This window comes from Saprolegnia parasitica (genome assembly GCF_000151545.1).
Source record: "Saprolegnia parasitica CBS 223.65 unplaced genomic scaffold supercont2.28, whole genome shotgun sequence".
Lineage (NCBI taxonomy): Eukaryota > Oomycota > Saprolegniomycetes > Saprolegniales > Saprolegniaceae > Saprolegnia > Saprolegnia parasitica.
Genome location: NW_012156422.1, coordinates 269,027 through 288,825, shown reverse-complemented (window position 1 = coordinate 288,825; position 19,799 = coordinate 269,027). Strand labels below are relative to the sequence as shown.

The 19,799-nt window shown below is 57.9% G+C and overlaps 7 protein-coding genes across 7 annotated transcripts; 5 read left to right on the top strand and 2 right to left on the bottom strand.

The window, feature by feature from the left end:
* Positions 1 to 686: 686 nt before the first annotated feature.
* On the bottom strand, positions 687 to 3,558 carry SPRG_06875 (hypothetical protein; the record flags this gene model as incomplete). The annotated part of the gene is made up of 11 exons (XM_012346339.1): positions 3,405 to 3,558; positions 2,803 to 3,361; positions 2,592 to 2,760; positions 2,291 to 2,548; positions 1,905 to 2,248; positions 1,773 to 1,859; positions 1,565 to 1,726; positions 1,427 to 1,522; positions 995 to 1,384; positions 833 to 945; positions 687 to 786 (listed from the first exon to the last, which is right to left on the bottom strand). Exons 1-11 carry the CDS (start codon positions 3,512 to 3,514, stop codon positions 687 to 689), a joined length of 2,388 nt encoding a protein of 795 aa, XP_012201729.1. The 5' UTR covers positions 3,515 to 3,558.
* Positions 3,559 to 5,485: 1,927 nt separating this feature from the next.
* Positions 5,486 to 5,880, top strand: SPRG_06874 (hypothetical protein; the record flags this gene model as incomplete). Its single annotated transcript, XM_012346338.1, has 2 exons — positions 5,486 to 5,523; positions 5,634 to 5,880. 2 exons carry the CDS (start codon positions 5,486 to 5,488, stop codon positions 5,878 to 5,880), a joined length of 285 nt encoding a protein of 94 aa, XP_012201728.1.
* A 954-nt stretch (positions 5,881 to 6,834) lies between these two features.
* On the top strand, positions 6,835 to 7,471 carry SPRG_06873 (hypothetical protein; the record flags this gene model as incomplete). The annotated part of the gene is made up of 4 exons (XM_012346337.1): positions 6,835 to 6,897; positions 6,943 to 7,164; positions 7,208 to 7,391; positions 7,446 to 7,471. The coding sequence occupies 4 exons, from the start codon at positions 6,835 to 6,837 to the stop codon at positions 7,469 to 7,471; spliced, it is 495 nt and encodes a 164-aa protein (XP_012201727.1).
* A 34-nt stretch (positions 7,472 to 7,505) lies between these two features.
* On the bottom strand, positions 7,506 to 9,219 carry SPRG_06872 (hypothetical protein; the record flags this gene model as incomplete). Its single annotated transcript, XM_012346336.1, has 5 exons — positions 7,506 to 7,626; positions 7,674 to 7,864; positions 7,908 to 8,214; positions 8,262 to 8,540; positions 8,588 to 9,219. The coding sequence occupies 5 exons, from the start codon at positions 9,217 to 9,219 to the stop codon at positions 7,506 to 7,508; spliced, it is 1,530 nt and encodes a 509-aa protein (XP_012201726.1).
* A 435-nt stretch (positions 9,220 to 9,654) lies between these two features.
* On the top strand, positions 9,655 to 10,958 carry SPRG_06871 (hypothetical protein; the record flags this gene model as incomplete). Its single annotated transcript, XM_012346335.1, has 2 exons — positions 9,655 to 10,084; positions 10,142 to 10,958. Exons 1-2 carry the CDS (start codon positions 9,672 to 9,674, stop codon positions 10,956 to 10,958), a joined length of 1,230 nt encoding a protein of 409 aa, XP_012201725.1. The 5' UTR covers positions 9,655 to 9,671.
* A 2,086-nt stretch (positions 10,959 to 13,044) lies between these two features.
* On the top strand, positions 13,045 to 14,497 carry SPRG_06870 (hypothetical protein; the record flags this gene model as incomplete). The annotated part of the gene is made up of 1 exon (XM_012346334.1): positions 13,045 to 14,497. Exon 1 carries the CDS (start codon positions 13,109 to 13,111, stop codon positions 14,495 to 14,497), a length of 1,389 nt encoding a protein of 462 aa, XP_012201724.1. The 5' UTR covers positions 13,045 to 13,108.
* Positions 14,498 to 16,251: 1,754 nt separating this feature from the next.
* Positions 16,252 to 18,051, top strand: SPRG_06869 (hypothetical protein; the record flags this gene model as incomplete). The annotated part of the gene is made up of 1 exon (XM_012346333.1): positions 16,252 to 18,051. Exon 1 carries the CDS (start codon positions 16,321 to 16,323, stop codon positions 18,049 to 18,051), a length of 1,731 nt encoding a protein of 576 aa, XP_012201723.1. The 5' UTR covers positions 16,252 to 16,320.
* Between the last annotated feature and the right edge of the window lie 1,748 nt (positions 18,052 to 19,799).

The following is a 19,799-nucleotide window of genomic DNA, read 5'->3' as shown; positions in this document are numbered from 1 at the left end:
CAGTCGGGCTTGGCGTTGGTACGGGTAGTGGTGTGAATGTTTCGGGACACTCCGTCGTGGCACTTGGCGTTGGTGTTACCGACGGATCCGTGGCTGTGATCAAACGTGGCAAGAGTGCAATGTTGTGCGTCAGAAATAGACAGAGGGAGACGACGTTGATGCGCATTCGAAACTACTTGGAGGCAAGTTGACAAGTGCCATCTACCACGATAGCATTGGTGTACTCTGAATACCTCACGCCGAACATTCTCGGCGAGACCGCTCCTTCTTCTCTGCATCCGCTGCAAGCCAGCAGGATTGGGGGTTTTGCCTCAACGTGTCGAGGCATCATCGTCTCGGGAACGGTCCACAGTCCTTTGAGGTGCAGCAATACGCAGTGGAATAGCTATCTGTATATATTTACATCGGGTATGGTAAACCTCTTCGCCACCTCTAGCACTACTCGCTGTAGCTCGACACGGATTCGATGGTACCCTTCTCATTGCAGGTGTAGTACCGCAGGGTACAAGGCTGCAGCGTCCGGACACCCTTGGCGCCTCTGTTAGTGGCGGTGGTAGTTGCCTGATACCATCAGTCTCCGGAGATGATGGCCGTAATACACGCTGGTAATACGCCTCATGGTTATGCTGCAATATGTATGAACATAGAGCCAGAGACAACCATTTCATTTGCATAATCGGAAGCTGCTACGTCGTCGTTCGTGGGTTTTGAGGGCAACGCTCGTGAAGCAAGTGCGTCTTCCAGCCGCGCTTGCGAGGCCCGATATCGTCGTGGCACAGCGGGCACCTGCTCCAAATGTGTCTTGATGTCCACAACCCAAATCGTTGCGTACCGGTTGCCGTCGTTGGGGTCCGGCATCGGCACACAATCGTTCTCTTGGACGTGTTGGTTAAAGTACTTGAGGGTAATGGCTTCGTGGCACCGAGGACACTCCTTGTGGTTTTGCTACCGCACCACATCGTCGACCACGGGACTTTATAGAATGAAAGTGTACCTTGAGCTCGCACTCGACGAGCAAGTGCTCGTTGAGCGTGCTAATCTCGATCACTTGGCCACACATTTTGCACTGCGTGAGCATCGGACACTCGGCCCAGAAATGTTGGTCGAGCCGCTCATTGTCGAACGCGTCATTGTGTTCGTCACAGAACGGACACGTGCCGTCGTCCACCGACGCGTTCGAGTCCGTGTCACTACCAGCGTCCTGCAACGGTGGCGCGCGCGATCGTGAGGCGGGTGTTGGTGCCTTCGATGCAGGTGCTGGCGCTTTGGATGCAGGTGCTGGCTTCTTCTTTGGGGCCGACGCCGCTTCGAACGCCGCCTCGTACTCCTCGAGCTGCTTTGGCCGCAGCGTCTTGAGAAAGGGCTCGACCTCGGCGCCGCCAACCTACAACCCATGAGCACCGATGTGCACGACACGACACTGTACTTGATGTAAAAACACGGTAATGTCTTTGGCGAGCTCCCGAATGTCCTTGCTCTGGTGTGCAAACGCCCCATTCTCTTCCAGGAAGGTCATGATTCCCTACCATACCGTCACACAAGCACGATCCAAGGGTTGTTGTACGGGAAGCGAAAAGTCATCGGCCGTCGGACCGTACTGCGCAAGGAGGTCTTTCACAAGGCCCAGTCGACCTTGCAGATGCTTGATCGCGAGCGCCTTCTTGGTCGTGCGTCGGCAGACGTGGCCACCGACGACGCTCGTGCCCACGTCGTCGGCCGCGGCGAGCTACGCATGCTTCTTGAGCCAAACACACAAACAGCGAAATGTGGACCTTGAGCAACACGGCCGTGACTTCGTCGCGAATCTTGGCCTGCGGCTCGCCGAGTTTGTTGACCAGCTGCACGATCGGGTTGGTAAACTAGTTGGAAGGTATTACAACAGCAGTGGACGCACATACGACTACCGTGTGCGCGATGGCTTCGGACCCCAGCGCGTCGGCGTGGTCTTGGGCGTACAGCAGCATCGCATCGCAGAGCGAGAGCGCAGAGAGCGACACTTGCGAAATGCGGTCGCCAATCCCGCTTTGCACGAGCGTCGAAAGGACGGGAAGAACACTCTCGGGTGGCAGCTCGTACGCTGGCAGATCGAGCTGGACCTTGCGCAGCGCCGCGTCCCGGTGATTCCATATGTTGCTGTAAAAGCACTGCGTGAGGTAGAGCCCGATGACCTCGATCATCTCGGCGCTCTCCTTCTCGAGCGCTGACGGCAGCGGCTCGGGGTCCCCGAGGTCGTCGACATCGTCGAGGCCTAGTAGCGCTTATAAAGATGACGTGGAGGCACGCACGCTACCTTCAAAATGCGGGTTGGGACCTCCACGTGTCGGTGTCTCGTGCTGCGCTCCGCCCGCGTCGTCGTCGGCGGCGGCGTGCGACGGTGCTTCTTGTACGACAGCCGGAGCTGCTTTGCGTGGCGCTGGCTTGGGCAGCGACGGCACAGCCGGCGGGTACCCACTCTCGACGTGCTCGTTGCGACTGGTTTGCTTGACCGGCGCCCGCGACGACGTTGACATGGGCGCCCGACTCGAGTCGACCACGGGGCGCGCGGGGGCTATGCGTCGGTGGGTAGTCCGGTACAGTATAGATGAATGTACCGTTTACGCCGAGGCTGAGCTCGTTCTCGAGCTGCGCGATCTCATCTTTGATGCGCTTGGCGGCGTCGTAGTCCTCGTTCTCGACGGCGTCGCGCTTGGCGGCCTCGAGGCGCGCGAGTTGGAGGCCGACGCTCTTGAGCTGCTCCTCGAGCGCCTTCAAGCGCTTGGCCTACGCAGCAACATGGCACATATGGCGTATAGTAGGTAGTACCTGGTCGTAGTCTTCCATGGCGACAGCTTTTTCTTTTGCCAAGTGAATCTCACGGATCTTGGCCGCTGTCTTGGCATCAAAGCGCATGTCGTCCATCGACGCGGACGTCGAGGAGGCTTCCTTGGGCGGCTGGCTCTTGGCCTTGGAGACCGATCGCGTCGGCGTCGGCGCTGTCGGCAGCGGCTGGTGGACGTGGCTGAGCGAGTCGAGCTCGACCTCGTGCGCGGCTTCCTCCGGGACCTCGCCGTTGACGTTGATCGCGACAAGGCCCACCTGGCTGTACAAGTTCTTCTCGTTGATGTAGCATTGATGCAGCTTGAGCTTGATGTAGCGTGTGAACGCGTCGATATGGACCGTCTTGAGCTCGCGCGCCGTGTACTGGCTTTCCTTGTTGGACTTGAGGCTCAAGAAGCCGAGCCGCGAGAAGGCCGCGCCGTCCGTCGAGAGGTAGAGCTCGATCTTGGTCGCAATGTAGCACTGGTGTGAGAGCACTTGGATCTGCGTGATGCGCGCCGTCGCCTCGAGCTCGATTACGAGCTCCTGCGGGTACTCGCAATTCCTACGCCGAGGTCATGCCATGGGACGCGCAGATAGCGTCGTACTTGGGCGTGAGGTACCCGGTACCCGTGTTGTCATGCTCGTTGAGGAGCGCTGCGGGGCCCGCGGGGTCTTCGCCCGAGCAGCTCAGCACGTGGAAGCGGACCTTGCGCATGCTGCGAAGCGGCCGGTCGAGATCCAAAGAGGCCCGGCGCCGATTTGTTTCGGATACCTCGATCCTATTTAGGTTTTTCGAGATTTTAAAATCGGCTCAAATCGGAAAAAGGCCGAGCACAACGCGAGCTTGCACTTTGTATGCGATGCACGAGTACTACTAGTACGAGTCTGCTGCGAAGCCGTACTTTTACATCGCTGTCGAACGAGAGGGCAGTGTCATGAGTGGCGCATCTCACATCGTGGCGTCCAAAGCAGCTGCGTGAGGATTGCTATGGTGGACACACCTCCTTTTATAGACGGCGCCGTGAAGGAAGCGATTTGAGAGAGGAGCAAAAGGCTAGTGTCTGCAGTAATCAGAGACCGCGACTGACCAGAGACGGAATGTCGGAAGAGCCCAGCTTGAAGATATTTCGCCACCTTGATGTCGCCGTGCTCGCTGTTGTACGTACACCTCGTCTCTCAACAGAGCTGCTGCACCGACGCTTGAACGACGAGATGTCGCCCTCTCCATTATATAGTACATCGCGCTGGATGGAAATGCCGTGTGCTGCAGTGCAGCTCTGTGGGTCGCCTGATCGTGTAATCTCTGTGACGAGATTTCGTCTGCAACCTTTTCTTTTTTGGAAGCCGAGAAGATATCGTGCGTCCTTTTGCACTGACACGACGAGCCGTTGATGCGGTTGCTGGACGCCCGTGGACTTGAAGCTACGCCGTCCGTGAGCATCTCCTTTCGACATGCCTTGGCGCACGATCTTATCGATTGTTGCAGGTTGGCTCACCGGCTGGCGAGTCTTGCATTGGGTACCACCTCTCGAATAATCCAATAGCCTTGGGCAATCGAAAGAGCTCATGACACCCAGAGTCCACAACACTGTTTCATACAGTGTTTGTCTTGTTGATGGGCTTTTGCCTTCGTGCAAACGTGGCGCTGGTATCATAACTACCGGTACGTATATAGGTGGGTTGTTCCGTGATGCGTAGTAAAGCAGAGCGTCGAGATGGCAACGCGCAAAGAGGCGATGCGTAATCGGTCCGACCCAATATATATTTGTTTCCATTTTGAATACAGTGCACCGCGATGGAAGTACGTAGCACACACCGTCGGTATTATAGTTGAGCGCCGGTATACTACCAAACACCCGTGTCGAGTACCACGCTGGTGGTGTTGCAGCCTTGACACCCGACGCCGGCGCCGTACCGCTCGGTACGTCGATGTCGAGTACTTCGTCGTAAACGAGCGCTTGGACGAGCGTTATCGCATTCCAGACCATCCTGCGATACCAAATGACTGGCAGTGGAGCAACGGAGGGCGATGGATAGATGGATTGGAAGCGCTTGAAGAGTCTCGTGTCGCGAGATGTCTCGTTGCCCATCGCACGATCAGGAATAACCTCGCGACGATCCAGCGAAGTCCGTCGAGATCCAGATGCCACGTCATGCGTATCGCGACAGCTGTACGTAGTCGCATCCTTCTGCGCCGTCGATTCCGCGTCAATGCGACACCAAGTGTCGACTGCTCATGAGGCTTTCGTATGCCGGGATATATAACCACAGAACACTTCGCATTCGATTCGTTCCGGCGCCGCTCCTATGCATGTCGCCAAGCGCGACCACAACCGATTTGCCACTTGGATCTCGCTCGATGTCAAGTTGGCAGCGTGGCATCGCGAGGCATGAGTATAGATTCCCTTTCTGGCGACTAGAGAAAGCTGCCAAATCTCGAAATGCTCTTATCCATGTGCTATCGTCCTCTGTATGAATCTTGTCAGCGGCTTCAATGACGAGTGTAAAGTCAGATGGCCTCGTGCCTCGTGTCCCACGTCACCGCTAACACCTCGCACTGCCTTGATATTATGCGCAGCGCGCTTGTGAAAAGTGTCTTGTTGGCCACTCTCTAGAGCTCGCGGCAAACGTGAAGCTCCGCAGTACCAAAGCCAACGCATAGCAGAGCAAAGAGCAAAGATCACGCATGCGTCGGCGCTCAGTGCCAAGTTTGAAGTGTGGGACGTCCGTCCACCAGCTGGCTGAATCTAAAATCTGGATATTTGTTTTGCGAGGTACCCAAAAACAGCGGATCACGGTTTCGAGATCACTTCCGTTTTCTTTTGTCGTGCAAGCATGGTGGCCCTCATCTGCGTCATGTACTCGGTCATGGCGGCCTTCTCGTCCACGGGCATCTACTCGACCAACCCGTGCACAACACCAGCAGCGGCGCCGTCGCCCATGGACGTCTACCGCGAGCAAATGGAGGCCTACTGGAGCAAGAGCGAGCTGTATCGGGATTTGCACGCGCCGCCAACGATGCCCACCGAAGACGACGAGTTGCCCGAGAGCTCGAGCCGCCGCCTACGCACGTCGCCATAAGCACAAGACCCTTATTTAATACTTTAATTTCTATACCTATACGCGCGCACAAGAACTCTGAATGGTCGCCGGGATCCTTGGAACACGTGTAGAAGGCGCAGCGCTCAGATCAACAGACGACGTGCTGCGAGAAGGAAATGGTCTGCACGGCTGCGATACATATCAGACACACGGTATCTATCCATCTCGTTGACAGGACCGTTGACCAGCCATCCGAAGACTTGAAGTGTTGGCAAGAGCACCCTGAGCATTTCCGTTATCGCCGTGTCCTCCCGCGGGATCCAGCATTACCGCGCCTCGTTCACCACGCACAGAACCGAGTCTGGCGCATACAGAATCTAACGGAATCTTGCATTGGGAGCATCGATGGGGCCAGCTGGTGCAACAACGACATGGATCTTCCCCGTCCGATCGCTCGACCAGATTCCACGGCATACAAAATGCAAATGCAGCGGGCGTATTCAATTTCAGAGGCAGCGAGGAAACAGAATTTGACAGCGCCGACAAGATCGCAAGAGCTGACGTACCAGGTACCCTGACCAGCATCGCCGCGCGATCGGTGCAGGGTGTACCCTGGATTGTTGCGTATACCTTTTTGCAAGTCGTCGCGAGGACGCACGCAATGTTGTGTTAGGGGACCAGAGATAAACAATGGGAGAAGCACCATTGTCAATACACTGTACTGTCCAAAAACAGTGTATAGACAGAATGCTGAACCGATTTCGCACGTCGGAGCGGACCGCTCTGCGACCTGGACGCATGTGCATCAAGCAGCGTGACGGGCGCTCGGCAGCGGGTAGAGGGTAGCGTCTTCATGTGTATATCATGTGTCACTGTGGATGAAGTGCACAGACCAGGTATGCAAACTTCGGTCTAGTCGTTTTCCGTCGCAGGGTTTAGTACTTTAGTCGACCGGTTTTGTGTATCCGGATGCACAGGATCGACGAAGTGGCGATGCAGAAGGAAGTGGCCGAGAGCAGCTTCCTCCATCTCTATGGCGAGGCCGTCCGGTCCATGGTACCCGCGACGCTGGCCTAGCTGCATCTCATGGTCATGGACTAGATCGAGCGCCATGAGGCAGCGACGGGCTCCTCGGCGCTCAACGACGACTTGACCGCGAAGCTCGAAGCCTTTGGCTACGACGTGGGCTACCGCTTCGTGGAGCGCTTCTCGCGCGACCGGTCGCGTCTCCTCGAGCCGCTCGATATTATCAAGTTTATCTGCAAGGACTTTTGGATCCACATCTTCAAGAAGCAGATCGACAAGCTCCAGACCAACCACCGCGTTCGCCTCCTCGATCTCTCGTCGCGCTCACGATGGCGTATAGGGTGTGTTTGTGCTGCAAGACTTTAACTTTCGCTGGATCCACGCGCTCTCAGCCGAGACCGACGCCGAGTCCAAGCAGAAGGCGCTCGTCTTCCTCGTCTTTCCCTGCGGCGTCCTCCGCGGCGCGCTCGCCAACCTCGGCCTCCTCGCGATTGTCAACGCCGACCTCAACGCTGTGCCCGGATGTACGCACGCACTCGCTCTGTGTACGAGGAGAATGCATGAATACGTGGTGCTAGGCGTGTTCAACATCAAGATTCGGTAGCCAAATTGGCCGAGGAAACAAGGCCAGCGTCCAATCACGGGTTCATGGCGGCGTTGTACTGGGCAATGAAAGCATCGAGTTCGTCCGTGTGGCCGCCACGGGCCATGCCACGTGGCAGATGCGCCGGCCGATACAAGTCGACAATAAGAATGCACCTACGCGAATCCGGTCGGCTCTACACGTGCATCGTCGTCGCTCGTACCGGGCCGCGGTCGGGTGGCGGTTGAAGGCGAAATGGAGCTTGCTGTCGTCAAAGACGAGGACGCGGCCGTTGGCTTGGGCCCGCGGCTCGCCGTCGACGACGATGCAGCACGTCGCGTCGTCGCCGTCGTACGTCGGAACGTCGAGCCCGATGTGGCATCGCAAAATGTCGTTGGCGAGGTCTGCCCAGCCCTACGCAGTGCTTGTACAACACCGACCTCATCGACGAGCTTACGCGGTGGGCGCCCAGTGTCGTCTCGGGCCCGAGCTTGGAGAAGAGCGCGGTGCGGATGCCCGGGATCGCTTGGAGGAGCGCAACGGTCGCAGGGCACTGCGCACACGTGCCGTGGACCCACGTTGTTTTCGAGGCGTCCCACGCCGGAAACGTGTAGCAAAGCGGGAAGACGCGCCACTCGCCGTCCTCGCCAATGTAGTGGTCTTCGGGCCAGTTGGGCCAATCGTGGGCCAATTGCGCCTTGAGCGCCTCGTCGCGAATCGTCTCATAGTGGCTGCGAAGGAGCTCGAGCTGCGGAAAAACCTCACTGCCACCACGATACTGCAGTACATGCCGACGCGAGAGAGATCGTACCTGTAGTCATAGTAGCTCGGGTTGCACTTGTCATCAATGTCGTCGTCGTCATCGTCGTCGTCGTCGTTGTCACTGCTGTCGTCGGTCAAAGCGTTGTCGACCGGCGGCAACACGTCGGGCACCGGCGTCGACGGGACATATTCAAAACAAAAAAGGCCATATTGCAGGGCGCCAAGCCGGACGTCCTCATATTGCGGCGTCTTCTTGAGCGTCAGCATCTCTGCCATCGCGGCGCGCAAGGCTGCGTCACTGACGCACTCGTTCAAGACCGCGCGCAGCCTAGAGTATGTGTCGCGAGAGGCCACAAAGAAAGTACCATGGCGTACCCGGTCGAGCTACTCTTGGCGGCGATCGTCGCGCTAAACGACACGTCGCGGTGCTCGAGCAAGCGAAAGTCGGCGTGCGACTGGAGCGCGTGGAGACAGTCAAAGGGCTGGCGCGGGTTGACGAAATCGGCGACCAAAAGCAGTCCCTGGGGCTTCAAAACACGCGAAAGTTCGGTGAGCGCAGACGGTGTGCACTCTTGGAGGCTCTGGACGGCGGTCACGAGGTCAAACTTGGCGCGCGCAAACGCAGTCATGCGGCCCTCGACGTCGTACTGGAGCACTTTGGGTTTGCCGCCGTAGAGCTTCTTGTGCGCCTTGACGGCCGACGCGCACTTGTCGACGCCAACAGTCGTTATCGGCGACGACGTCCACGCCTCGAGTGTCTTTTGGATCACGTGGAGGCCGGCGCCCGTGCCGCAGCCCACGTCCAGCACGTGCAGACGGTGCGTGTGGTGCGAGATGGCGTCCGCGACCGGCGACAGCTTGAGGAGGCCGTGGTAGAGGTGCGCATTGTGCGCTTGAGGCACGTCGTGCATCAACTTGGCGTCACTGTCGTGCAAACCAATGTTGCAGTAGGGCAGGTACCCTTTGGCGACCGCGTCCGAGCCGTAGTAGCCGTCGTAGTCGCGCATGTTTGAAAATGCCTCGTATCCGGCGAGGAGGCTAAAACCACCCAACCACCACGGTCTGCGTGGCGTTGCACCCACAACACCGCTGCATGCTATCAAGGTCATCATGATGCTATTGTCGACGCAGCGAATTTAGATAGTGATGGGTGGTCTCGCTGGGGACGCACATGATCGTCGTCGTCGCCGTCGACGACGGTCACGTGCGGAACATAGCCGTTCGGACAGTGAACTGGCTGTTCGACGCTGGACGATACGACCGAGATCGCAGCAAGCGACAATCTAGTTGAGTACACGATTGCATTGCCTTGAATCGGTGCCAGTCGTGGGTGCCAGTAGACGCGGCATGAACCAAGAGCAATGTAGGAGCCGATTACCGTCATTCTGGTTTTCCATGCACGAGTGATGGTGGCTGGTCGATCACCCGGCGCCATCCGTGGCGACTGTTGCGATTCGAGATGGACATAACGTTCCTCGGTACCGCGTCGGCGCAGCCGTCACCGACTCGTAACCACTCGTCACTCGCCTTTCGCCCAGACGGCTCGGACGTGTGGCTCTTTGACTGCGGCGAGGGCACGCAGCACCAGATGATCAACCTCATGGCCGACCACGCAACGCTGGCGCTGGCTGCTCCGGGCAACGCCAGCGCGGTTGTGAACGCGCCGCGCTTGGCCAGGATCAGTCGCATCTTCTTGACACATCTGCACGGCGACCACTGCTTTGGCTTGCCCGGGCTATTGTGCACGGCGGGCTCGGTCGTCTCGTCGGATGTACTCCCAAAGACCAACCCGATTCACATCTACGGTCCACGCGGGCTCAAAGCCTACGTTCGCTCTATGCTACTACATACCATGTCGCGCATTGGCACAGGGTTCGACACCATACTATCGACGCGTTCGTTTTGACTCCTGTTTCGATCCTGTATTAGGTTTGTGCTGCATGAGCTGCTGCTCGCCAATGACACACCGTCGGCAAACGGCGATCGCCATATTGATGAAGTCCTTGGGGACGACTTTGTGGCGATGTCAACGACTCTGGGACCCAACAAGGACGACATTGCGACGGCCTACTGGACGCTGCAGACAGGCTCGGCGACGGCGTTTGAGATTCTTGCAGCGCCAATTCCACACACGGTGCCCACGGTCGGGTACCTCCTCCGCGAGCCAGCGTTGCCCGGACGCCTCAATATCGAGCTTGTGGCGCCGATTCTGCAGCGCAACAAGGCGGCATTGCAGCTGAAGAACCCGCTGGCGCTACTGCCCAAGCTCAAGAACGGCGAGACGCTTACGATGCCGGATGGCACGGTGCTGTCGCCAGAAACGTGTGTCGGTCCCACTCGACCCGGGCGCGTCGTTGTCATTCTTGGTGACACCTCGGATGCGCTCGCGTCTGCCTTTGTGCCGCTGACAGCCCGCGATCCGTACGTCGACGTGGTCGTCCACGAAGCGACGAACGCGTGCTTGCCGTCCGATGTCGCGGCCGGCGCGTCGCCGACCGACGTCGAAGCACAAACAAAAAGCCACGGACACTCGACGCCCGAGATGGCGGGCGCCTTCGCCAACGCGATTCGGTGCAAGCGACTTTTGCTCAACCATTTCTCGAGTCGGTACAAAGGCGACGGCGCCGACGACAGCATCGCTGTCATGGACACCATCAAAGCGCTCGCGGCAACTGCGTTTGGCTCGGAAAACGTCGTGTGTGCCCGGGACTTTATGCAAGTCGCCATTGCGCCACGACCCGTTTAAACACAATTAGTCGATTCCCGTCGTCGTTCCAACGACTACGATGCTTGGCGTGTGCGGCGGTGATGCTTGCCACGCAGATCACTCGTCTTCTTCTGGATTGCATCACGGTCGCGCGTACAGTAAGATTTACAAGCACTGCCTAGTCTCGCATGTCGCGCTCTGACGCGCTTATTCGCAAGGTACGACACGTGTGCCGCCTTGGACTCGTGGTCGTTTGTGCCTGTGGATTCGGTTTGGAAGTCGATCTGGTTGTAATTGGCTCCATTCTTGATTCTTTTTAGCCAATCACAAGACTTGGTTCACGACCTCGTCTCAAGTACCGTTGTATTAATAGTGTGAGCACCATTCAGCACAACGACGAGTAGCAGCCCACAGACGCACCAGCGCCACGTAGCAGCCGGGTATACTTCTCCACACACTTTTTGAATGACGTAAATGTCGTTTCCGACGCTGCACGTAGCGCAATCACGTGCAAATCCATTTTCCATTTTTCGAGGTGGTGGCAGAATTGCCTAAATACTTCACGTGATATCGCGGGGTTCCAAAGCTCCAAGGACCGTAAAACTGGATGCCACAGTTGGCGATGGGTCTCGACCCGGTGTGCGACCATCTTGTTGGTCGCCGTCGTTGCTTGGGCACTCACACCAAACTCGAACTGCCGAGCGTCGGTTTTCAGGAAATTCAACATGCAATTTCGGTTGAAAATGCGTCGAAATCGCGGAAGCCGAGGACGCTGTCTCTTTTGGTTCATGTGAAAGAGCGTGTTGCGCGTGGTCGAGGGAGGCAAAGTGCGCGTGATACCGCTGCGTGATGAGGCCTTGTATCCCGTACAGTATTTCAGTATGGCAATAAGCACACTATATCAGATTGTTTGCCGCTATCATTTGCTCTCGCTACAGAGCTCGCACGGCGATATCACATAGCATTTTGGACTCCCCAAAGTGTGGTCTAGCACTCTGGCAAGTATGGGCGATTTCATTGTTAAACTTCATTCTGGTCGATCCGCCGGCGCGGCGGGTCTGAGTTGACCAAAATATGGTAATTATGGTTGTAAATGGCGAACGCCAATAATGATGACCGGCGAGGCCAGAAAAACGACGCCGAGGCTCCACTGACGCTGCTGCGTTGTGCTTGAGGAGACTCCATCGGCATTCTACGCCATCATGAGGTGTCGCTCGGTCGCAATGCAGCGTTCCTCGTTGGTCTCCCTCATTTTCGTCGACGCCAAGGCCCAAGCGTTTCAGCAAATCCGAGCAGCAAGCCTTTCAATTTACGGCCAATCAGAGCGACAAGACCTTCGATTTGTGGCCAATCAGAGCGGCAAAGATGTCGAGCTAATCGCCAGTCCGCAGTTCTTGACACCGATCATCGCCGCCAGCCCAGGCACGTGGTACGTGGCAAGCCGTGCGCAGGCCTCGGGTCGAGGCGCTCACGCGACGTCGCTGTAGGTATGGCGCAGCCAATCTTTGCGTGAGGAGCCACCGAGTTGGCCCTTGGGCGGAGCCCTGGCCAATTCTTCGACAGTCTCTCTCGCATATCGGCCACGGGATCGCCTCCGAGATGCACTCCTACAAGCTCCCAAGACCTGCGACGACGCTGCGAGCGATATGTCTAGCATCATGACCGCCGCGACGTCATGCCCTTGCGCGTCCAGAACGGTTAGCGCTACGGCCACATCCGATTCGACGGCGCGTCCACGCTCTGGTCGCTGCCGCCACAATCTACGTGTACGTACATCCCGTCAACGCTCGAATCGTGTCTCGACGTCGAGCTTGAAGCTGCTTTGTGCGATACTGCCACACTACTTGGCGTCTCGTTCTGAGGGCTGTCGTCGCACACAATGTAAGCATACCGGTAACTTGATCGCAAGCCAACTACACTAGTACGGTAGTACGTCAGAATGCATGGTCGTACCGGTACGTATGGATCTTGAAAGGGATGAAGACCTTTGGATCGACCTCGCTCTTGTATGACGGGACTGACAGTGAGTCACGTCATCCGACGTCATGGGATGGCGCGAGGGAAGGCCTCGGAAGTCCCCGCGCGTGGCAGTGCCACATGCGCCAACCTGATTGGTCAGCACCAAGCGACCTCCGCGCTGATTGGTTGATCTGTGTTTCGCCGTTTCGTTCAGATTGCACTTTCCAAGCATGAGTGCGTACACTGTGATCGGTGGCGGGCCGGTCGGCTGCGCGGCCGCCCTCCAGCTCGCCCAGCGTGGGCACAGCGTGACCATCTACGAAGGTCGCGACAGCATCCCGACGGACCCAGAGCAGAGCTACCCCATTGGCGTCAACCCGCGCGGCTTGCACGCGATCGCGAGCGTCGCGCCGGCGGTCGCCGAGCGCGTCAGGACCGAAGGCCGCGTCATTGATGCCTGGCAGATCTACGCTGGCGCGCGTTGCGTCGCCAAGCAGCTCTCGGGCGTCGTGTACGGCACGTCGCGCGGCAACGTCAACTTGCATCTGATGAACGCCGCGCTGGCGCACGAGCGGATCACGGTGCACATGAACCACAAGCTGCGCCACATGGACGTGGGTACCAAGCGCCTCGAGTTTGAGGTGCGTGACATTGGCATCGTCACGATTGACGCCTCGTCGGCGCGTATTGTGGCAGCTGACGGCGTCAACTCCAAAGTGCGCGCGGCGCTGGTCGCGGCCGACCCGTCGTTTGGGGTCACGATCACGCCGTGGGCGAACGAGTACCGCGTTCTCTTTGGCGCGGTGGGCAAAATGACAGACGCGCTTGATCCTGCCGTCCACTACATCTTTAGCGGCGGCTACACGGCGACGATCGACAACAGCGGGCAACAGCAGTGGAGCCTCGTGACGTGTGTGCGCGACACGGACGCTGCCACGAGTCCGTCGCAGCTCGTGCTCTCCCAGGACGCGTCGCCCGAGAACATTGCGCGTCTCAAAGCGTGGGTCCAGTCGTTTGCGCCGGCGTTTCTTCCGCTGGTGCCCGAGGACGAATTCACCAAGTACTTTGAGCGGCGCACATACCGTGGCGCGGTCGTCGCGTGCGAGAATCTCCAGCGCAACGAGTGGGTCGTTTTACTCGGCGACGCTGCGCACTCGGTCTTGCCTCCGACGGGCGAGGGCATCAACAGCGGCCTCGAAGATACGCTCGTGCTCGGTGCCTGCGTCGAGGCCAGCCCGTCGGCACCGTTCGCGCTCTACGAGACCCGCCGCCTGCCCGACGTCCGCGCACTACTCGCATATGCAACCCACCTCAACACGGCGCCGTCGTGGGCTGGCGAGCGCGTCGCACGCGGCATCTTCTTGGTGCTCGAGGCATCTACGTCGCGCAGCATCGGCAAATGTCTCTTTGGTCCGTTTGGCGTGGAGCGGGCGCCGTACCGGGACATTGTCGGCACGTGGCAGTGGAAGCGGCTGGTGCTACTCAACGTCGCGCGCCTCTTGAGCTACCCGATTGCGGCTGTCATCTCGGCGTTATTGGTGGTGCCGCGGCTCGTGCGCGGGCAACTTTTTGTGACACGAAGACCCGAGGCCGCCAAGCCGTTGCAGTCAATCGTGTAGGAGCCATATACTTTGAAACAATTTTGATGCATGGATAATTGGATTGGTTTGGTACTGTAGTTAGTGCACTCGAACAGATGAATACCTCAATTGCGTCAAAATGGAGTACGGTGCCGCAGGACAAGGACACCATGCATGCCTCCAACCCGTGCATGGACATATTTATGACGGCGTTTGCCTCGGTTGCCTTGGACAAACTTTGTCCATCGTCGACACGCAATGGCCGTTGAAGGAGCCTCATGCATATCCATGAATCCCATCGGTCCTTGCAGCACCCGACCCCGATGCGAAATGCCACGTAGCCGTCGGAACCTTTTTGATAGTGCACGAGAGCGCGAAGCCTGTCGCTGCGTCAGAGTATAAACGCGGGGCACGAAGATACGTCAACCAGGGTCGTGGGATACCCAAGGACGCGCAGTCAGGTTTTCTATACATCCTCGAAACCGAACATACAGCATGGTTCAGCCGGACGGGCGGCAACAGCACCCAGCGCGACCGTAACAACGCCGGTGCAGGCTTCAAGACTGATGATGCGCACGCGATTGAGTGCACACGTCAAGCAGTGCACGCCAAGAGTGCTTTCACTGCCCCAAATTGCGCAAGGGGCACGACCATCGACATTAAAGATGGATAAAAATCATCCCGAAAGCTCAGTCATGGATCGCAACACGGAATGCCATCGCTACAACGACCCGACGTCGAGTGCACCGTTGTCACGGTCGCGTTGGGTGCCAATGTAAGTGCCGGAAATACGCAGTCCTCGCGTTGCTGCGGTCGTTTATCGTGGTTCTTGTCGGCATCAAACGCAACACCGTGTCACCTTGACGTCAGCCATCCATGCTTGCACATAAATTCTCGCGCCCACAGATACGGGCGTGCACCAACGAATGGAATCTGTCAGTATGCCAGTGTGTCGATCCATCGGACGACAAGTTTCTCAAGACAAAGGGCTTTGCGAGAGGACGACCGTTCACGACGGTACCGGTACAATCTTGTGCGGCAACCAGAGTGATGAGATTCGTACAACTCTACCACGCCATGTACCACCCTTCACGACAGTACGACCGTCGTGGTGGGTGGTCATACCACTGCCATCATATGAGCATCGAGGTCGTCATCGGTGCGCGATCGGGGCGTTTTGAGTCGTCGGATTGAAGGCGCTGCGAATCGGAGCGTACCTCTATGACGCTGGTTGAAATATCTGTTGAGAGAAGAGCACCCCTTGACCGTCGCTGTACGCTGCGTGGAACCAGGATCCAGGTAACGCCCAATACATCCACTCAGCAGTAAAAAGGACATTGTACAAAGCGCGAAAGGACGCTCGTGGGTCGGACCCACGGTTTCGTCAACGACCATCGCCACGGTGGCGATGGATGCGCGAACGTACAGGCGCAACGGCAGCAACCAATGCTGTTGATGCAGCCGCCTGTCCGATCGGTGTGTTTCCATCGTACCGTCAATTGAAGCCCGTCCGTGCCCGCTTCAATCCCTATGTGCCCACTGCGCGGCCTTGTGTATACAGGCACTGGCAGTGCTGACCCTCAAGCAAGAGAAGTCGTGGCTCTTTTGCGATAGGTTTGACTAGCATCTTTTGCCAGGATTGTGTATCGCTAACGTGGCGGCTCGGCCGTTTCAGGTCCGTTTCGTCAACCCCACGATCTGGGTCCGAAGGATACTGCAGCGCGACTGCACGTATCTTGTCACCCGCGTCATGTAGACAGTCTCGACCACCTGTTTTCCCGCGCTTCAAGATCCCGCGACCCAAATGCGTGACCGCCACCAAGTTTCATCTTTCAATTGTCTGCGTCGCACACAAGCACACGATGGTCATGTCGACGCCTGCCGCACTCCCGACGCCTGCCGCTGTCCCGACGCCGACAAACGACCCGACGGTCGCCTTTGCCTCGATCAACGACGTCGATGACGACAACCACATCCAAGTGTCCCGCAAGTCGTCGCGCCTCCGCCTCATCATCGGCGCCATCGTATTCTGCGGCATCGTCTGTGCGTCTGTCGGCGCCTACTACATCTACGACACCAAGGTCCGCGCGCCATCGTCGTCCATCGTGAGCATGATCCAGTCGACGCCCGGTCTGCGCCTCACCATCCACGCCAAGCGCAGCAGCATGGCCATCAACGGCCAGACCTCGGTCCAGGTGTACATCGTGCCGCGGTCGTCGGGGTTGGGGTCGTTCCAGTTTGACGCGCTCTTGTCGACGACGGGCGACGAGGTCACTGACACGTACATGCTGCTCAACCAGCGCGCGTACCACCGCGTGTCCAAGAACGACCTCCAAGTGTCGGCGTCGTGCCTGGACCAGTCGCGGGTGCCGCCCGTCGAGCTCATGCAGTCGAGTCTCGAGAGCGCCACGATCGTCGACAGTGTCAACGGCTCGACGGCCACCAACTGCACGGACGGCAAGCTCTTGCACTTGACGTTTGCCGGCGAAGACTTTGCGTTCTGCAGCTCACCGACGCACCAGCTGACGCGCGCGTCGGGGACGGACCTCGACATGGACATCGAGTACTTGAGCGACGCGTCGCAGCTGCCGAGCTTTGATGTGCCGATCGTGGATGGCGCGGCGCTGGACTGTCCGGTGCTGGTGCCGTCGGTGGCCGCGGCGTCGGGTCAGACGTTGTTGCAGACGTCGACGTCGATCTTGAAGGCGGCGACGGGTGTGCCGCGGGTGCTCGGTCTCGGGTCGTCGTCGTGCGGGTGCTCGCTCGAGAAGATGAAGCCGTGCCTGTTTGTTCATGGTGTCGGTCATCCTTTCTCGGCTCCAATGACGAACACGTACTTGTTTGATTGGGGCCTTATTCACAAGCACGCGCCATGCTGCTCGTCGACCAAGTTTGTGCACTTTGAAATGTGGCATCGCGGCTGGGACAATGATGAGCTTCAAGACGAATTCTGCGACGCCGCGCTCAGCGTGAGCAAGTCGACAACCAAGACCATTGATGATCTCATCCTCGTCACATACTCGATGGGCAACCTCATCACCGGCAGCGCTGTCGCCAAGGGCAAGTGCAACCTCTCCAACAAGGTCACGTGGGTGTCGATCGCGGGTCCAATGCAAGGCAGCTTGTCGGGCAACCTGCTCGAACAAAAGTGCAAACAGGGTGGCGTGAACCTCCCGATCAAGGGTCTCTTGGAGATCGCGACACTCTGCCCGATCACGGACGCCTTTCTCAAGCTGAAGCACGAGAAAACCGTGTCGCCGGCGATCCAGGCCAAGTTTCTCGCGGCGCAGGCTGTCCGCAAGCAGTACGCGTCGGTGCTCATGTGTGGCAGCGATTCGTTTGGTCTCACGACTATCTTCGGCCCTGTGATGAAGCTCGTGAGCGCGCTGACAAAGCACGGCGACATGAACGACGGTGTGGTGGCGTTTGAGAGCTGTCGTATCGGTTTCGAAGCCAGCTCGTTCTCAAACAACTATGCCAACGGTGGCAACTACCTCGCGAGCGTCAATCATTTCGACAGCTCGTTCCGCAACGGCGATGGGTGGTGGGGCGCGGACCGCAAGCCGCAAAAGTGGTTCGAGTGTGTCTTGTAAATACCTACCAGTGCCATCATCTAAGAATCGTTTTTCTTGAATATCAATGCCTCTTGTTGTCTTTGGAGGGTGGTGATACAATGTTGATGAGCTTCGCGTATCCAACGCCACCATCGCTGCATCGTGATTAGCTCTGGCAAAGACTTGTCGTTCGTATCGTAGTGGTATTGTATGAGACTGCACCGGTACACTAGGGCAGATCGAATCGGGCCGTTTACAAGAAATGGAAGAGGTTTTCCGCGCAAGGCCGAGCGATAAAAGACCGGTTCCAAGATCGCACACGATCCAAGATCCAGGCGCAGAGCCAACGAGCTCAAGCAATTTCCAAATTGGTAGTGTCAGTCAAATAAATGACACTGGGAAACCCTCTTGCCTCACTTTCAGATCGTACACTCGTGCTTTCCACCTGCCCGCACGCTATTTGCGCGGCAACGCTGTGTGATGTCTTTACCTCGCCAGGAGCAACCTCTGCATTCCCTACGACCTCTCTTATATTGTCAATATATCGTGGGACTCACTGGCAACCTTATGTTGATTTCGGCTCCCGAGTCCGAAGCGAGTTGATCGTTTTGTGTCCACTTCCATGTATCTCAGCACACTCGGTCAATGACGAGCAAATTATTGCATCCTTATAGTTACAGCACGCGATACCAGTTATAGATTTACAAGGCACATTCAAACCACTTTTGCGGCTTGCGGTCCGCGCCCCACAACCCATCGCCGTTGCGGAAAGAGATGTCGAGGTGATTGACGCTCGCGAGGTAGTTGCCACCGTCGGCGTAGTTGGTCGAGAACGAGCTGGCTTCGAAACCGACACGACAGCTCTCAAACGCCACCACACCGTCGTTCATGTCGCCGTGGTTTGTCATGGAGCTAACAAGACTCGCCACTGGACCGTACAACGTGGAGAGTCCAAACGGGTCGCTACCGCACATGACCTTAGTGGCGTACTGCTTGCGGACAGCCTGCGCCGCGAGAAAATTGGTTTGGATCGCCGTCGACACGGTCTTCTCGTGCTTCAGCTTGAGGAAGGCGTCCGTGATCGGGCACAGCGTTGTGACCTGGAGAATGCCCTGGAGCGGGAGGTTCACGCCACCCTGTTTGCACTTTTGTTCGAGCAGGTTGCCCGACAAGCTGCCTTGCATCGGGCCCGCGATCGATACCCACGTGACCTTGTTGGAGAGGTTGCACTTGCCCTTGGCGACGGCGCTGCCGGTGATGAGGTTGCCCATCGAGTATGTGACGAGGATGAGATCATCAATGGTCTTGGTTGTCGACTTGCTCACGCTGAGCGCGGCGTCGCAGAATTCGTTCTGGATGTCGTCGTTGTCCCAGCCGCGCGTCCACGTCTGCAGATGCACAAACTTGGTCGACGAACAGCACGGCGCATGGTCTTGAATCGAGCCCCAATCAAAGGGATAACTATCAGTCATGGGACCCGGCAGAGGGTTGCCAACGCCATGAACAAACAGGCACGGCTTCATCTTCTCGAGCGAACACCCGCACGACGACGACCCGAGACCGAGCACCCGCGGCACACCCGTCGCCGCCTTCCAGATCGACGTCGACGTCTGCAACAACGTCTGACCCGACGCCGCGGCCACCGACGGCACCAGCACCGGACAGTCCAGCGCCGCGCCATCCACGATCGGCACATCAAAGCTCGGCAGCTGCGACGCGTCGCTCAAGTACTCGATGTCCATGTCGAGGTCCGTCCCCGACGCGCGCGTCAGCTGGTGCGTCGGTGA